General features: G+C 43.4%; 1 protein-coding gene across 9 annotated transcripts in view; it reads left to right on the top strand.

Annotated features, from left to right (window-relative positions):
* The window catches only part of AKAP13 (A-kinase anchoring protein 13), a 335,984-nt gene that overhangs the window by 239,819 nt on the left and 78,869 nt on the right, over window positions 1–17,296 (top strand). For 6 of the 9 annotated variants that reach the window (XM_042988117.1, XM_042988119.1, XM_042988116.1 and 3 more), the window contains 3 exons: window positions 10,096–10,466; window positions 12,981–13,034; window positions 16,320–16,385. In XM_042988117.1, the coding sequence (XP_042844051.1) occupies window positions 10,096–10,466; window positions 12,981–13,034; window positions 16,320–16,385 (491 nt within the window). The remainder of the gene's footprint in view (window positions 1–10,095; window positions 10,467–12,980; window positions 13,035–16,319; window positions 16,386–17,296) is intronic. The other 3 variants (XM_042988121.1, XM_015535789.2, XM_042988120.1) reach the window with 2 other exon arrangements.

The following is a 17,296-nucleotide window of genomic DNA, read 5'->3' as shown; positions in this document are numbered from 1 at the left end:
GGTCACGATCTCGCGGTCCGTGAGTTCGAGCCCCACGTCAGGCTCTGGGCTGATGGCCCGGAGCCTGGAGCCTGTTTCCGATTCTGTGTCTCCCTCTCTCTCTGCCCCTCCCCCGTTCATGCTCTGTCTCTCTCTGTCCCAAAAATAAATAAAAAACGTTGGAAAAAAAAAAATTAAAAAAAAAAAAGAAATACTTGTCACTCCCCTCCTGGGCATATGCCAGCTTGTCCCTGGGTGTTACCAGCTCTGCAGAATGATAGTTCTTTCTGGTCACTAAACCGAGTGATTTCCCTAGCTAAAGAGAATTCAGATTTCCTGTGTTTTGCCTTCTTCTTCAGACTGCCAAAAGCATTTACGAGATTGTTCATATGAATGGCCACTGCTAGATTTGGCAGCTTTTTCAGGATGACTAGACAGATAAGATTGTTAAAAGCTGAAGCGTGCTCCCCAAATCGGCTTTTACCCACATTGCATCCCCGAGTGCCTCGGAAAAATCAGAAATGGCAGACGCACGGCCGTCTCTTCACGCACGCGTGAGAATGTCTCATGGTCTGGGGAGAGGTCTGGAAGGTTCTTCGTCTTAGTTGTCTCCACTTGACCAAAGTTGTTTGTGACCAGGAGAGGTTTTGCAGTAACTGTCTTGTCCAGCATTCATAAAACCAAGGGTTTGCATATGCAAGGAAAAGGAGAGAGGCAGGCTAATACTTAACAAAGTGATTGCGCGTCACTGAACTGAATGTTTTATATATGTGATCCCATTTCCGCTCCCAGAAGCCCTGCGGGGTGGGTGGTTTTAATCTCATGGAACTCCTAAGAAAATCCGGGCTCTGATTGGTCAACAAGTGTAGTCCAAATTACTCAGCTGCTAAGTAACAGAATGGAGACTTGTACGTAGGCCTCACTCTCAAATGTTTCCTTTTTGTTATTTTGCTCTCAATCTCTGAACACCTCCTTTAATAGCCAGTGATTTATTTCTTTTTAATGTTTATTTTTGAGAGAGAGAGAGAGAGCACGTGAGTGGGGGAGAGGGGCAGAGAGAGAAGGCGACAAAAGGCTCTCTGACAGCAGAGAGCCCAGTGTGGGGCTTGAACTCAGGAACCATGAGATCATGACCTGAGCCAGAGTCGGACACTCAACTGACTGAGCCACCCAGGCACCCAAATAGCCAGTGATTTACGCAGAAGCAGAGTGATGGCAGACAGGCCATCAGCAGCCTCCTTCACCGTCTTCCTCAGTGGACAGCCACACAGTGCACACTGTGAAACATCACCCCGTCCTAGAATTCCTTCCCCTCGCCCTTCTCGAAAAAATCCTCCCTGGGCAACGCATTGCAGCATGCTTTTCTGTGCACTATGAGTGATGCGTTAGGTCACTTCCTGCAGCCATTTGTGTGACTCTGACCTCACAGAGGTCTCTAGCAGCCTGCAATGCTTGTCACAAACTTTCCGCCTTAACTTTCTATGCCCATTCGATAAGCCTTCTCGTAAAGAGGACTGTTTGGTGAGTGTTAGGAGCTTTGTGATTACTCTTAGGAATATTTCCTGAAGTCTTCCTTCTATAGAGCAACAGCATAACATTTAGATTTTTTTTTTAAAGTAAGAAGAAATCCTGGGATTTTTCTGGACACTAGCTAAGAAAGAGAGATTATAAAATACACAATCTAGGCCACCCTGTTATCCAGAAGGTTAATTGAAATCCACAAACATACTGGTAGTTGCTGCCTCTTTTCCCTAAGAGGTTTAGATAAAATGCTTACACCTTGTTTTATTTATATTCAGGTTATAAAATGTATCCACAATTAAGAAAATCAGAGTAACTCCCCTAAGATGCTAAACCTTAAGGGAATATTCTTGCCTTCATGTGCTATATAGTTTGCTCTCAAGTATTGATCACCAAGCCGAAAATTAACCTTCCAGGGATAAAAGTAGGTATACCTACAGAATCCAAATTAGAAAAACTATTCTTGTTTATGCACAAGTTATTGTAAGTTCAGGACTGTGGAACAGCTTGCTGTCTCATGCTTAAGGTTCTTAGCTAAATTATTGCACGTAGCAGCACTTGGGTGGCTCAGTTGGTTAAGCGTCTGACTCTTGATCTCAGGGTCGTCAGTTCAAGCCCTGCTTTGGGCTCCATGCTTGGTGTGAAGCCTGATGGATGGACGGACAGACAGACATAAACAGTTGGCACATAGTAGATATTTAAAATGTGAGCTGCTATTTTCCAAGGCACATGGGCAGAGTGCCTTATATGTGATACAGACAACAGTTTACAAATATTTAATAAATAAATTATTAAAAATTAAAGGACTAGTATTTTGACAGTATGAAACAGAATCCCTTCAGGTGTAGTAATAAGATATATAAAGTGTGTAGTTGTTTTTATATTTATACATTCATATGTTATATAATATTTATCCCTCTCTATATATCTGTGTATCACCTATGTAGTGTGAATTTTGGTTAAGAGAGCCAGTCAGGCATTTCCCCTCCTCCCCCCCCCCCCCCAGCATTTTATTGAGAAAATTCTGAAATATGCAGGACAGTTGGAAGAGCTCGGCAGTGACTGCCTACCAGCCTGGCTCTCCCGTTAACTTACTATACTTTGTTACACAGCTGTGTATCTGCCCATTGTTTCTCCATCCATCCATCTAATTTTAATTTCTTGGATGTGTTTCTAAATAGGTTACAGATATCAGTCTACTTTTACCCCTAAATACTTAGAATTCTGTATGTGTTTATAGAGTTGTTGTTTGCTGGGGTTTTTTACATAAAATTTACACACAGTGAAATGTAGTGTGAAGGTTATTATTCAGTGACTTTCCCAGTATTATTGAGTTACAATTGACAAAAACTATACATATTTAAAGCACACAAGATGATGTTTCAATAGACATATACATCGTGAAATGCTTACCACAGTCAGGCCAGTGTATCTGTCACCTCAGAGTTACCTTTTTGTGTGTGTGTGGTAAGAACACTTGAGACTTAACTTTCCTCGCAAATGTCAAGTACATAGTACATAGTATCTGTAGTCATCATGCTGTACCTTAGGTCTCCGGAATTTATTCACCTCATAATTTTAGGTAAACTTTGTTCACTTTAGGTAACCTCTCTACATTTCCCCTACCCTCCAGCCCCCGGGTAACCATCATTCTGGCTGTTTGCCATTCTTAGATTCCATATAGAAGCGAGGTCATGTCATTCTCTGGCTTATTTCACTGAGGCTGATGCCTTCAGGGTCCATTCATGTTGTTGCAAATGGCAGGATTTCCTTCTATTTTAACTCTGAGTAATATTTCCATTCCTTATTCATCCGTGTGTGGACACTTAAGATGTTTACATGTCTTGGTTGCTGTGAATAACGCCGCTATGGACGTGGGGGTGCAGATAGGTCTTCAAGATGGCGGCTTTATTTCCTGTGGACACCCACCTAGACGTGGGATATTGCTGGATTATATAGAGAGTTCTACTTTTAAGTTTTTGAGGGACCGACATACTGTTTTCCATAATAGCTGTGCCTCAGTGACTCTTGATAAATTCATTTATCTTTGTAACCCAAACCCCCATATGGATAAGGCTATTACCATTTCTTTGGAAAGTTTTCTCATGCCCCTCCTCCATCTGTCTCCTCTCCAACCCCCAGAGGCAACAACTGTTCTAATTTTTTCCCATCGCAGGTTAGTTTTCCTTATTTCAGAACGTCCTACAAATGGAGTATAAATGTTATTATTTCTGTTGGGTAAATGAGTGGAATTGATGGGCTGATACATCATTTATGGTAGGAAACCTGGTTTAGTTTTATAAGGAATTCCCAGGCCTTTTTCCAAAGTGGTTGTATCATTTTACATCCTCACCAGCAATATATGAGAATTTTAGTTGTTCCATGTTTTTACCAACACATATAATTGTTTTGTTTCAACTTCAGCATTTCTGGCGTGCGCATAAGTGGTAGCTCATTATCGCTTTGACTTGCATTTCCTTGACAACCAGTGATGATATTAAACACATTTTCATGTGTTTATTAGCCACTTAGTTATCTTCCTTTGTGAAGTGTCTGTTCACATTTCTTGCCCATTTAAAAAAAAAAAATGGAGTGTTGTCTTTTTGTTGTTGAGAAGTAGGTATTGTATATGTATCCTGGATACCAGTCCTTTGTTAGATTTATGTTTTGCAAATGTTTTCTTCCGGTATATGGTTTTCCCTCTTCACTTCCATAAACGTGTCTTGATGTACTGAATGTTTAGAGTTTTGATGAAGGGTAATTTATCAATTTTTTTATGGCTTTTGCTCCCTGTGTCCTGTCCTGTTACTGATTGGTCTGCCCCCAGTCAAGATGTTTTCTTTCAGAAGATTTATAGTTTTAGCTTTTACATTTAGGACTGGAGTCCATCTTAATTTTTTAAAACATTTTTGTCATAGCTCTGTAGCATATAATAATAGGACTGAGTCCCAGTTATACTTAGAATCATCTAGAGAGCTTAAAGAAGAAAAAAAATCTGGGCCTTACCCCAGACCAGTTAATTTAGAATCTTATTACATAAGCTCACTGAACCACTGGTTTCTCATCTGTACAATGAGAGTAAGAATACCTACTAAATCAATTTTTTAAATTTTTTTCTTTAAGTTTATTTTAAGAGAGAGACGGTGCGAATGGGGTAGGGGCAGAGAGAGAAGGAGAAAGAAACCCCAAGCAGGTACTGTGCTGCCAGCAGACAGCCCGATCCGGGACTTGAACTCACAAATCCTGAGACCATGATTTGAGCCGAAGTCAGACGCTCAACCAATGGAGCCACCCAGGCGCCCCTTACTTATTTACTTAACTTATTTAATTTTACAGCGAGCATGCAAGCTGGGGAGAGGGGCAGAGGGAGAGAAAGAGAATCTTAAACAGGCCCCATGCCCAGCGCGGAGCCGGACTCAGAAATCTATCCCACAACCCTGGGACCTGAGCCGAAATTAAGAGTCAGATGCTCAACTGCCCGAGCCACCCAGGCTCCACAGTCTACTAAATCAAATATTAAAAGAATACATCTAAGTCACTGAATACAAAGCCCCACAGGTGGCAAGTATCCAGTAATTAGGACTCACATTTATGGAATAGTCATGCTGCATGTGTATTAAGTGACAGACCTACTTTCTCAAGCTGTTTGTATAGACAGCATCACTGTTGAGCCTTTTTCATTAACTTTTCATCTACCTCATTATTTGGCAGTTTCAGTTTTCTTCGCTTATGTGACCTTAAATTAAGCAAAACGGTATCCTTGGGTCACTCCATCAGCTCAGCTCCTGCCGCTGGAGTCCAGGCTGTCCGGCAGAGACTGGCGCTTGTGAAGAATAATAGTGCACATACCTCGGTGTTACTTACTGGGCCCATTCCTTGCCATTTCTCTTGGACTGCTGGAGACTCTTGCTAGCCTGGCAACCATTTGCAGATTTCCAGGATTGCCTAAGCTGTAAAAAAGGAAGGATGTTGGTAGAGATGATGGTTTTTGTGTGTGTTTCGATCCTCCCACGTGCAGGAGGAAAACCAATGATGGCAGCTCAAAGGAGGGAGGGTTTCCATGCCAGTCTCCAGTATGGACCCAGTGTTCTTTCTCCCGGTACACTTGCTCCCTCACACACAGGCAACGCCCAGCCACCCCTTCTCTCCGTCTGCCTTTCTCCGTCCCTTTGACTTCTCTGCCACTCTCAGTACCACATCGTACAGGAAAAAGACAACGTGTATTTAGCAGAGAATTGTTTTGACCATCTGCTTGTAAGACTAGGGGAAGAAAAGCTATGGATTTTTTTCTAAAATATGCGCGCGCACACACACGTGTGTGTGCTTCTTAAATATATTAAATGACTTTCAGGAACTTAGGCTGTCCCTCCTGACCACCTGAAGGAATGGTGCCATGGGACCAATTTAACTAATACATTGGATTTACATGGAGTCAAAACCAGGTTTTTAAACATGTACTAGTTAAACTGACCCCAGAGCACCATTTTTCCATACAATCAGGACTAATTTCCGAAGTCTCTGAAAGTCATTTAGTTAGCAGACATTTTAAAAACCTCTCTAAAGAAAGACTGACACATAACTCAAAAACCGTTAAGAATGGCTTCAAATGTCAGGCCTGGAACATCTATTATGTGACAGAAGCCATAAGTTTTTCCCCTTTCTGATGTGTAAATGGAAAAACAGCATCCCTAAAACCTGGTACTTTCTGTGAGGAGAGGGGAGAATGATGGAAGTAACAGTTCTCATATTCTTATTTGGCAGATCCCCTAAGAACTAAAGCACAAAAAAATTCAGTGACTGGAAGGGAATATTGAAAAAAAAAAATCAGACGTTTAAAACAGCCACTTGTTTTCCCTGCTCATGATTAAAAATAGTACCTTGCAACAGGCCTTACATCAAGGTCTAGCCTCTTTAGATGTAAAGATCATCAGATAGATAGACGAAGCGAAAAAGTGGCTTATCTGCAGACACATGCATAGCTCTCAAAAGTCTCTGACCACATTCCCAGTGTGGTTTCTGGTTCCTCCAGGGACTGCTTTCTGTTCCGCCAGGATAGTGTGAAGACTTGATGAAGCCATGAAATTCTCTTAAGAACACTTCAAGTCTTGGGAAACAGTAACTCAGAGCCTTCTTTAGATTCAGTCTGGCATTACAGAAAACCCATCCACCTCAGTACTTAAGAAGAGAGATCAGTCATTTCTGAGTGTGTCCTATCTTTCCCTTTCTCGGGTAATAACCACCAGCTCGTAATAAGAGTTGAAAGTTACAATAAGAATACTTGAGTGTGAGAATACTACACTCTGTGCACATCATTCTTACCAGGAGTCGCAAGACTAAAGAACTCGTGTACTGGGTGGGGGAGAGGGTGGTGGGAGGGGGTGGGAACACCCTGGTTATTTAGTTTTTAGGGATTTGTTTGTTTGTTTGTTTATCAGAGTTAAAAGTACACACCGAGAAACATCTTGGCACACATCGGAACAACACTGTGTGGAGGACATACCCCGGACAGGGTTCTCCTTTTGCAAGCTGTGTATCAAAAGGCCGCCAATAACTTCCCCACCTTGTTTTCATGTCTCACAGAAGGGTGGATGCTTGTTCTTTAAGTCTCAGGTCGGGGAAGTACCAGGGTGACCGCAGGCCTTCTTTCAAGGCGGCGCGGCGCCCTTCCGAGACCAGCAGGTGCCAACCTGAGCAGGGCCTGTTCCTCTGTCCGCATGCACTTCCTGATCGGGAAGCATGGATTCGTAAGAATATATGATAAATGGCTAAATGGAAACTTCAGCTCCTTTTCATTTCCTTCGAGGCTTTGCCTGTGTGCTTTAGGACGGGCTCATCCCACGTTTCATTTTATCATTCCCGTTCTGTCCCTTGGCACTGTTCCAAGAACTAGAAATCAAGCAGGGGACAGCTGCTGTAACCACTTAGCACAGATCGGGTGGCTCCAAACAACATAAATTCTTTCCTTCACTGTTTTGGAGGCAGGAGGTCCCACAACCAGGGTGTCGGGGGCTGCTTTCCCTCGGGAGGCTCTGGTCAGCGCTCCTTGGCCATCCTTGGGTCCGAAACCCGTCGCTCCAGGTTCCATCCCCGGTGTATCTCCCGTGTCTCTTCTGAGGACACTGCGGCCACCCTACCATTGTATGACCTCATCTGAACTAATGACCTGTGCAGGACCCAGTTTCCAAATAAGGTCACATTCTGAGAAGGACATGAATTTGAGGAGGAGGCAGGGAGAAAGCTGGCATCCTGAACTTGGTATTTGTGACCATTTACATTGTTCCTCTGGAGAGCAGAGGAACAATGTAAAAATCATCCATCAATAGTGGATGATATTATTAAAAATTTTTTTTAGTGTTTGTTTATTTGGGGGGGGGGTGAAGGGGAGGGACAGAGAAAGAGGGAGACACAGAATCTGAAGCAGGCTCCAGGCTCTGAGCTGTCAGCACAGAGCCCGACGCGGGGCTCGAACCCATGGACCGTGAGATCATGACCTGAGCCGAAGTCAGATGCTCAACCGACTGAGCCACCCAGGCGCCCCCTACCCACCATTGCTTTTAAGCGTCCAGGCCAGTATTCTCCAATAGAAATACAATATGTTAGTGTAAACTTTCTAGCAGCCACCTTACCAAAGGACAGCAGGAACAGGTGAAATTGATCTTTAAAAAAATTGCTTTTAATGTTTATTTACTTTTGAGAGACAGAGAGAGAGCCTGAGCAGGGAAGGGGCAGAGAGAGAGAGAGGGAGACACAGAATCCGAAGCAGGTTCCAGGCTCTGAGCTGTCAGCACAGAGCCCCATGTGGGGCGTGAACTCGTGAACTATGAGACCATGACCTGAGCCAAAGTCAGACGCCTAACTGACAGAGCCACCCAGGTGCCCCTTACTTTGAGAGAGAGAGAGCAAGCGGGAGAGGGGCACAGAGCAGTGGTAGACAGAATCCTAAGCAGGCTGACAGCACAGAGCCTGATGCAAGGCTCGAATTCACAAACAGTGAGATCATGACCTGAGCCAAAGTCAAGAGTCAGACATTGAAGGGACTTAGGCACCCAGGTGTCCCTTGATGATTTTATTTTAAAATAATACCTACCCTATTTTAGAATCAGTTTGGTGAAAGCATAATTTTTTTTTTTTTTTTTTTTTTTTTAATACTGTGGCCCAGTGAAGGACACACAGGACTTTGCTGATACGGACCTCGAGATCATATCCTTACAGGGTTTCTTAAAGATGATCAGAACAGGGCAGTTTTAGTTGAAATCGCCCCGGGTTTACGTCCTGCTGCTGCTGCTCACTGGGAGGGCCCGAGAGCCCATCTGGATCCCAGTGACCCTCACACCTCCCTGTCAGTCTCAGCCCTCATGGATCATTTAGGGAGCAATTAACCGAGGAAGCCGGATGCCACAGAGTGAAGAAAAACTCCTAAGAGCTGACAAGATTCAGCCCAAACGTTGTAAAGAATGTTTTGAAGTGTTAGCGTAAACATTTGAAAATACTCTCCTTCTAGAATAGGTCTTGTTTTCTATTCCAAAGCTGAAAGTGCTCATTAGTTTGCATAATTTTTAAAATCTTTCTCAAAGAACTGTAAGTTTCTTTACTCTTAATTAAAGCTTTGAGTAGACTGGCTAATTAGGAAAATGCTGTAAAGAAGGAAAAATAACCACAGAATGGCTTTCCCTCATCCCTGCTCTCTAGCCTACAAGAACACAATAAAATAAAAATGCTAAGACAGTTCAGTGCCCAAATCTGAGAGTGGGATCATGCGTCTTCTAAACACTTCTGTGTATCTTCTGGATAAATTCATCTTTTGAGTGTCAGAGTGTTCATCTTTCTCTCAATGTATGTGTTGTGCTGTGTGTAGCAAACAGAGGACTGTCAGGCTACTTGGGATCAAAACTGTACTGTTGCAGGCTCCAGAAGTTGGCCAGGGAAAAGAACATCATCACTCACTAAAGACTCCATTGCCAGGACTTGGTTATTTTATGTGACATTTGGCTTGATAACACTGCCAGTTCTTTGTGAAAGGAGGAAAAGGAATCGAGTTCTTCTAGTCAGGCATTTGTGGCCAGAATGTGGGCTTTTTGGCAGACCTTAGGTAGGGTCATAAGCAATTCTGCATTTTGCAAAAGGATTCTAAAAACAATTGCAGACTTGCTTTTGGAATATTGACTTCAGAACAACATTATTGTAGCCAAGCAGACAACCTTGTTTTTAGTTAAAGCTTGTGGGCGGGGGGCGGGGGGGGGTGGTTTGCAGGGAATTAAACCTAAGAGTATATGAGTTTATAGAGTTTTTATGCAACAGAAACCCCAGGTAACTCAAGAGTTCTCTTCCTTCCAGTGTATGGTATTGGCCTACAGAACTGACCTGAGCCCGAGGTAGATGCTTGTCCCCCATAAGAAGGGAATGTTCTGTCTACCTCTAATAAGAGGGGAGAAAGAGCACAGACCTAGACTTGGCCTTCATTGGCAGCCATTTGAATCCAACTGTGATCATGCTGTGACCTTGTGGTCACTCTACAGCCACTCCTGGACCGGGGATAATGAGGCTGTCCTCTGGGTCCTGCCATTTTCAACTGTGCATGCCTTCTCTCCGTTACAGCCCGAGGAAGAGCAGTTGGTCTGTGATATCACCGGATCCAGTTCTTCCACCGATGACACGGCTTCCTTGGATCGACATTCCTCTCATGGCAGTGACGTATCCCTCCCCCAGATTTCAAATTTGAACAGGTCCAGAGATCAGCAGTGTCTTGACAGCTTCTACAGCCATGGGGCTGGAGCTGAGGGTCGAGAGAGTGAGGGCGAAGCTGCTGGCTCAGGTGAGATGGACGAGGAGGAGATGGACAGCATCACCGAAGTGCCCACGAACCGCTCTGTGCTGAGGGGCTCGATGCGCTCCCTGTCCCCTTTCCGGAGGCACAGCTGGGGTCCTGGGAAGAACGCGGCCAGCGACGCGGAAATGAATCAGCGCAGGTGAGCGGGACCCAGCACAGCTATTTGTTCCGTCTCTCAGTGTCTGCTTGCTTTTGATCGTGTGATCCGGTGTTATCGTGGTAAAAGAACATAGGAGACACCATGGTACAGAAGAAAGCCTAGAGGGCTTTGGAATCGGGAAAATCTGGGTTCAGACCCCAGCTCTAGAAATCACTGTGTAGATAACCTTGGGCAAGTTACCTGATCCCTCTGGGCTTTAATTTTCTCATCTGTAGAATACCTACCTCTAAGGATAGGTGTAATAATAAAAATCTCAAGTGAAGTATGGTTGCTACATGGTGGGTGTTTAATGAACAGGAATAGTCCTTCAGGCCAGATCTGTTCATAAAATGCTTAGATTAAAAACTTTTGGAGGGAATGGTGTCCTGTCAGTTTTGAAACAGACATGAAATCTTACAGTCCAAATACTCTCCATTTTCACACTGCTTCCCAGGAATTGTCCTCCGTTTCTAATGCAGAAAGTTTTGTTAAAGCCTAAGTTATTACTTAATCAGCAAGAGAACAGGAGAATCATTCAGTGTCATTGAGTTGTTGGTAGTTTTCCATGTATGCTCCAGTCTTTGGGGACTTGTGTACATATGACCCGGTCTCAGACCTTCAGTTTGGAAGCAGGCTATAAGGTGGTTTAGAGTGGCTTCTGACCCCAGTCTGCTTACAGGAATTTAAGCAAATGATTTTAGCTCTAACGAACAAGTGCCGTGATGCCCATCAGATATACAAAGTTGTGCTTACAAGAGAGCTACTTTCTTGATGAAGAAAAGCAGCTAAGGGGGCAGGCTGACAGTTGTTTTAAAACAGGTCATGTGAAAAACTCACCTGGAGCAGTTACTGCTTTTTTAAAACAAAAATTCCTTGACATGGCTCAGATTTCATAGCTGTAGATGCATGTAATCGGATTACATTCACTCATTTATTCTTTTTTTTTTTTTAAGGTTTTATTTATTTTTGAGAGAGAGACATCGTGAGTAGGAGCGGGAGGGAGAGGGAGAGAATGAATGAATCCCGAGCAGGCTCCTTTCTGCCAGCACAGAGCCCGATGTAGGGCTCGAACCCACGAAACCGTGAGATCATGACCTGAGCTGAAACTAGGAGTCAGATACTTAATCGACTAAGCCACCTAGGCGCCCCTCATTTATTCTTTTATTCAGCCAACATACATTGAGCACCCACTATGTGCCAGGCATTTCTAGGTTCTAGAGACACAGAGGTGAACGAGACAAAGTCCTGCCTTCATGGAGCTCACGGTAATACCTTACACTTTGTTAATTTGCCACTCTTCTCAGACTCTTTTAGTAACAGACCATGTCACATAGTTTTCTGTGACTCCACATTGGTGGAGTTCAGGGTCTGCCCTTGAAAACCTGCAGTTGTTTTATCTGGTGGGTAGTTTTTATACACGATCAAAATCATAGATTATGTAAAAAGCCATTTCTAAAAGCTCTCCTTGCCAGCTTTATTCACGCTGTACTTTTTTTTTTTTTTTTTTTTTTTTTTTTTTTTTTTTTTTTAAGAACGCGTCCGGGGCGCTTGGGTGGCTCAGTCGGTTAAGCGGCCGACTTCGGCTCAGGTCATGATCTCACGATCTGTGAGTTCGAGCCCCGCATCGGGCTCTGTGCTGACAGCTCAGAGCCTGGCGCCTGTTTCAGATTCTGTGTCTCCCTCACTCTGAGCCTCCCCCATTCATGCTCTGTCTCTCTCTGTCTCAAAAATAAATAAACGTTAAAAAAAAAAAAAAAAGCATCCATACCATTACAAATAAATAATAAGGAGGGAGGAAGGGAAGGAAGGAAGGATGGAAGGATGTATTGTCAGAAATGGTAACAACATCAAGAAACAAGGGTTTATTTTATATGCAATCCATTTTTCTTTATAGCCCACTGGGGGTCCTTGTGCCTTGACTTTGATTTCAGGGCTGGATAGGACTGTAACCCAGATGAGGAAATTGAAGCTCAGACCTAATGATTTGCCTGAGATTACAAGACTGAACTAAGACTGGAACCTTATCAGTTATCTTTATTTTCAACCTGTACAGTATCATAGCCTCTCCTATTTGAGCCTCGCCTTAAGGATCACCTCACACCTCCGCCCCGATGCCTCTGGAGATAATGGAATGACTTGAATTAGTTTGATGCTTACCACATTATCTGCATAGAGTATAAGCTGAATTTTAAAGTCTTAAGAAGACCCTTTTACAGCTTCAAATGGCCTTTTTTAATCCTTTTACTTTTGTAATTTAATAAACCTCATTCCTTGTCACCTGATTAACCCTTTGGAGGAAGGAGGGAGGGAGCAAAGTAACCCTCCCCAGGATTTGTCAGGCTGTCCGGCCTCTTTGGTTCTGATGTTTCTTACTGCTCAGTTTTTCATTCCCTCACTTCCTGTACCGTTTGTCTGTGTGGATTGTCTCTTCCCTTTGTGATGTCCGTGTGCTTCATGCATTTGTGTCCATTTTGTTTCACCTTGACACTGACCTCTTCCACCATTCATTTTCAGTTCATTGCGAGTTCTTGGGGACGTTGTCAGGAGACCCCCCATTCATAGGAGAAGGTACAGAGTTCACTAACTTGATGGACTAACCATGTTGCCTCTGAGCTTAGTGTACTAACCAGCATCTCATTTTGCTTAATCCGTGATTAAACCGTCTTTTAAAACAATGTCACGTCTGCTTCAGGAAAATAAGACATAGGTACTTGTTCATCGCTGATGCCTGTTGCATATGAAATGGTTTCGTGAATGTGAAATTTTTTCCTTTTCTACTTTTATCTTTAAAAAAAATTTTTTTAATGTTTTTTTTTCCCCATCTTGTACTTGTGTTCAGATGATTTTGATAATAGGGTCTTCCCAGTTCTCCCTAGGAGAGTTCAAAGACACGTCAGTTGTCCCTGAGGAGTGCTTTTTCATTCTCCCCACCACCACCCCCCCAACGCCCAAAAGGGCCAAGAACCAGAAATAATTGTGTGCTGGCACACGGGCCCTAACATATTTTCGATGCATTCCTTAGTAACTGGATGGAAGCCTTTATGTCTAGGCCACCTGACACCTTGCACACCATTGTTTTTGTTTTGTCGTGTTTTGTTTTTTAATAATTTTTCCCCCTCTGGGGAGTCCACATCCCTTCTGGGGATGTGGTCGTTTCTTAAAGCAGGTAAGAGCCATCAGCTCATCTCTCCGGGGCCCTTGCAGTCTTTCAGTCCCTTACTTATTTTTTGTCAGGTAACATTTTGAAGCTAAAAATGAGTAATTTATAAGCTGAAAAGTCATTTCTAGTCACACAGCACCGATTTGCTTTTCAAATGCTGAGTTTTACTTTGTTCAGAAGTCGTCATTAGTGACCTGTTCTTCCGCCGTTTGGGGAAGAAGATTTAGAAAGCCACAGACCGTGGTGAGATTGCAGGTAGCCCCTCGTATTGGGAGGCGTGTGTCAGGAGGTACTTTCAACTCCCCACCGAAGCTGGCCCTCGGGAAGCCACACATACTGATCCTCCCCCGTCGTCTTTGCAAGGGCGGGCTTCCTTTAATTCCAGCTCTCAGGCACAAAATGGAGTTCGAATACAAATGCTCTCATGAATCTGCGGTAATCAGGGCTCGGTTAAGTTTTTCTCCCAGGGGAACAAGTTGGCAAGTACCCTTTTCAGTAGAGGTACCCGAAACCTTTAGAGATCTGTTTGGCTCTCCGTTAAAGCTCTTCAGCGTGACCTTATTAAAAGCACGCACGTGCTGACAGTGGAGGGTGACAGGTTGCTGGATGCGGTCCCAGTGAGCTGACAGATGAAGCTTCGTTAGTAACGGTGCCAGATCCCACTTCACCCTTAGTCGTTTTTCTGCAGGAAGAGCATGAAGTACAGTTTAAAATTTTATATGATGCCTTAGCCAGTCAAGTTGAAACATCCCTACCAGTGTTCACAGGTGCGGGAACAGGATATTTGTGGGGTTTTTTTAATCTAGAATTTCCTAAATCTCAAAATAAGGCCAGAGAACCATTAAATGTCCCTTCCACTGATGGAGGGATGAGGAGATTTAGGGTGCCCCCGAACACTCTGGTGAAAGGGGTTTCCTGCCGGAAGCCAGGGCAGGTCTGTGGCTCCTGGAGCCTCGGGACCGCTGTGAGGTCCCTCTTGCTGTCTCCCGTCACTCTTCTTTCTCTTCAGCCTCAGTTTCATCCTGCTTTCTCACAGCGTTACCATTTTCTGAGAGTAAAGGGATGTTTACATCTGTAGAAGGAGATTTGTTTTCTGAATGATTCGATAATGTCAGTTCAGTCGCTGATTTACCATGTGGTGTTTTCAATAAGTTGGGTATTTTAAAATTTTTCTTGACAGTTTGGAGATTCAAAATTAAGTTAATGTCAGAGAATGGGCTTCTGAGTCTCGTGTTTGTAAGATATGTGGAGGCTTGCTCCCCTCACATGAGCAAATTAGAAGTCTTTCTGATACCACTTCACAGACTGGAACTATCTCTGAGATGCGTATTTCTCCTTTCTGCTCCTGCCCTTGGGAGCTTTGTACTTTAATCGGGTTTTAAGTGTTTTACTATTTAAATTATTTTTAAGATATTTATTTTAAAGATTTACTTTTAGGGGTAGCTCTTCTATTCTCCCACCATTTTCCTTGTCTCTTTTCCTCTATCAAAAACCCGCACTTGTCAAGAAAATTGTTAATTAGGTGTATTCAAGGTTAGGGGTTTTTGCTGTCTGCAGATCTTCCCATTTGCAAGATTCCAGAGGGAGCTGAGTGGGTGTTAATGTTAACCCCCCCCCCCCTTGAAAATCAAAAGCACGTCACTTAGAACTTAAGACGCCAGATAGTAGCAGTGTACTTTTTAAATGATCGCTTTTGTTCATCAAAAATCCTTACGTACTGATGAAGCTCCCTTTACAGTGTACCTCGTATTTTGAGTTGTGTGGGTTTTTTTGTTTTTTTGTTTTTTTGGTTTTTTTTTGGCCTGGTCATATTTACATGGTATTTCCAACCCTAGATTCCTGTCCCTCCCACTTAAAATAAATATCAGTGCCAAGGTAATCAAAGTAGATGATCAGATGAGGGTTTTTTTTTTTAATCTTGTGGGGGAAAATGGTTGCAAACCTAAAATTAAGACCCATTTTTGACTTAGTACCATGGAATTCCTTTCCTTTCGAAGAAAGTAAATGCCTTCGTTATCATTAAAATACAAGGAAATATGGCCTTTGTTACAGCTGTTTACCTTCAGTGCTTAACAGCCTAGTGAGTAGGGGTTAAAGGTGGGTGTGAGTATTGGTGGGATATCATTATTATGAAAGACTTAGAATGTGTCTGGCTTAGACGGACCCTTCCTAGAAACGCCTGAGGAAAACCAGTGACTCAGCCCACCCCAGTGCACTTTGTCATTGTCCCTTTTTGTCAAGGATGGGTTTGGTTCAGTTAGGGATCATAGCCATGGTCAAGGAGGTCTGGGAGTGGTGGAGCTTGTGGAGAGAGTGCCCCCCCACCCCGCCCCCCGGCAGCAGAGGCTGCAGCCCTGGAGGACACCTGAGGAGGAATCTGTGGGCAGAGTGGGCTCTTTTTTTCAGAGTCCGGCAGAAGGAATTCTTGGGTTTCAAATCGGACTTGTTACCCTGTAACAGACACCCACAGTCCTTTCCAACACAGTGTCTAGAGGGATATTAGTAGCACAGTTTTAAGTTTCCATGGTTTTTGTGTCTTTTTCTAAATTCTCAATGTTATGTTCCTAATTTTTTGATAATCCAATAAATCCATCTGTCTGTAACTGTGGCCTTTCTTTTCAAACCCAGTAATCCTATCCCTGTTTGCTCTTTTCTCCCTCCCTTTCTGTTTCTGCCTTTGATGTCATCCCCAGTATGAGCTGGTGTCCTTCTGGTGTACAATATTCTGCTGCCCTGAGTGCTGACTTTAATTACAGAAGGTACAGTATCGTTACGTGTCCAGCCACCGAAGGGGGAATCGTAAAATATGGCACCTGGGCTTTTGGCTGGGAGCTTGCTTCTGGGTGGCTAGAATGCATATGGCAGCCCGCTTTGGCTGTGAGCACAATGTTGAGTTCCTGCTGCTGCGGGCATCACTGATCCAATTGAAGGGGTATAGCCCGGGAGTCAGATAGTGTACTCTGATGCTTCTGGTGGCCCAAGTGGCTGTAGATTTGGTGTTTTCCGCACAGACTTGTATCTACGGTATGGCAGACCCCTTCTCTCTTTGTTCCGGTCTGTCCTCATTCCCGGAACCTGGGGATTCCCACATCCTGAAGAAAACAATGACAGAAGCAAGGCCACAAATACGATGAATTTTTATTTCTGTTGTGTTTCCAAGTCAACCAATCTCTTCAGGTTCCAAATGCATAGATTCCTCAATGTTTCATATTTTTGTCTCAAGTCAGCAGCCAGGTTTAATTACTGAAACATTTTCAGGATTAAATTTTGTGGTAATAACACATCTGGTTTTCTCAGGCTTCACAAACAATTCACAATAGAAAACTAAGTTTCTTCTTCACTTAGCCTGTCTTATCCCTGCCATTGAAAATGAGTTTTACAGAGACATTTACTTCTACTTAATCATGGTTTCTATTGTCGTATTGAATAAGAAAAACAAAATCCATTGTTTCAATTACCCACTAGAGAAAAATAGAGGCATATGGTTTCAGTTCATAATAAGTAATTTATGCAATACAAAAAGGCAAATACAAGCCCTTTTGGACTGGCGTACGAATTCATTTGTGGAATTAAGTGTGCAGTTGTAGCAGAGATAACTAAATAGCTTCCGTGTACCTTCGAGTGCACTTCCAACCGCTTGTGAGTGAGAACACGGTCTGCTCTGGCTGTA

Source organism: Panthera tigris, chromosome B3 (genome assembly GCF_018350195.1).
Source record: "Panthera tigris isolate Pti1 chromosome B3, P.tigris_Pti1_mat1.1, whole genome shotgun sequence".
Taxonomy (NCBI): domain Eukaryota; kingdom Metazoa; phylum Chordata; class Mammalia; order Carnivora; family Felidae; genus Panthera; species Panthera tigris.
Note: the sequence above shows the minus strand (reverse complement) of the source record. Positions and strands in the feature narration are given on the sequence as shown.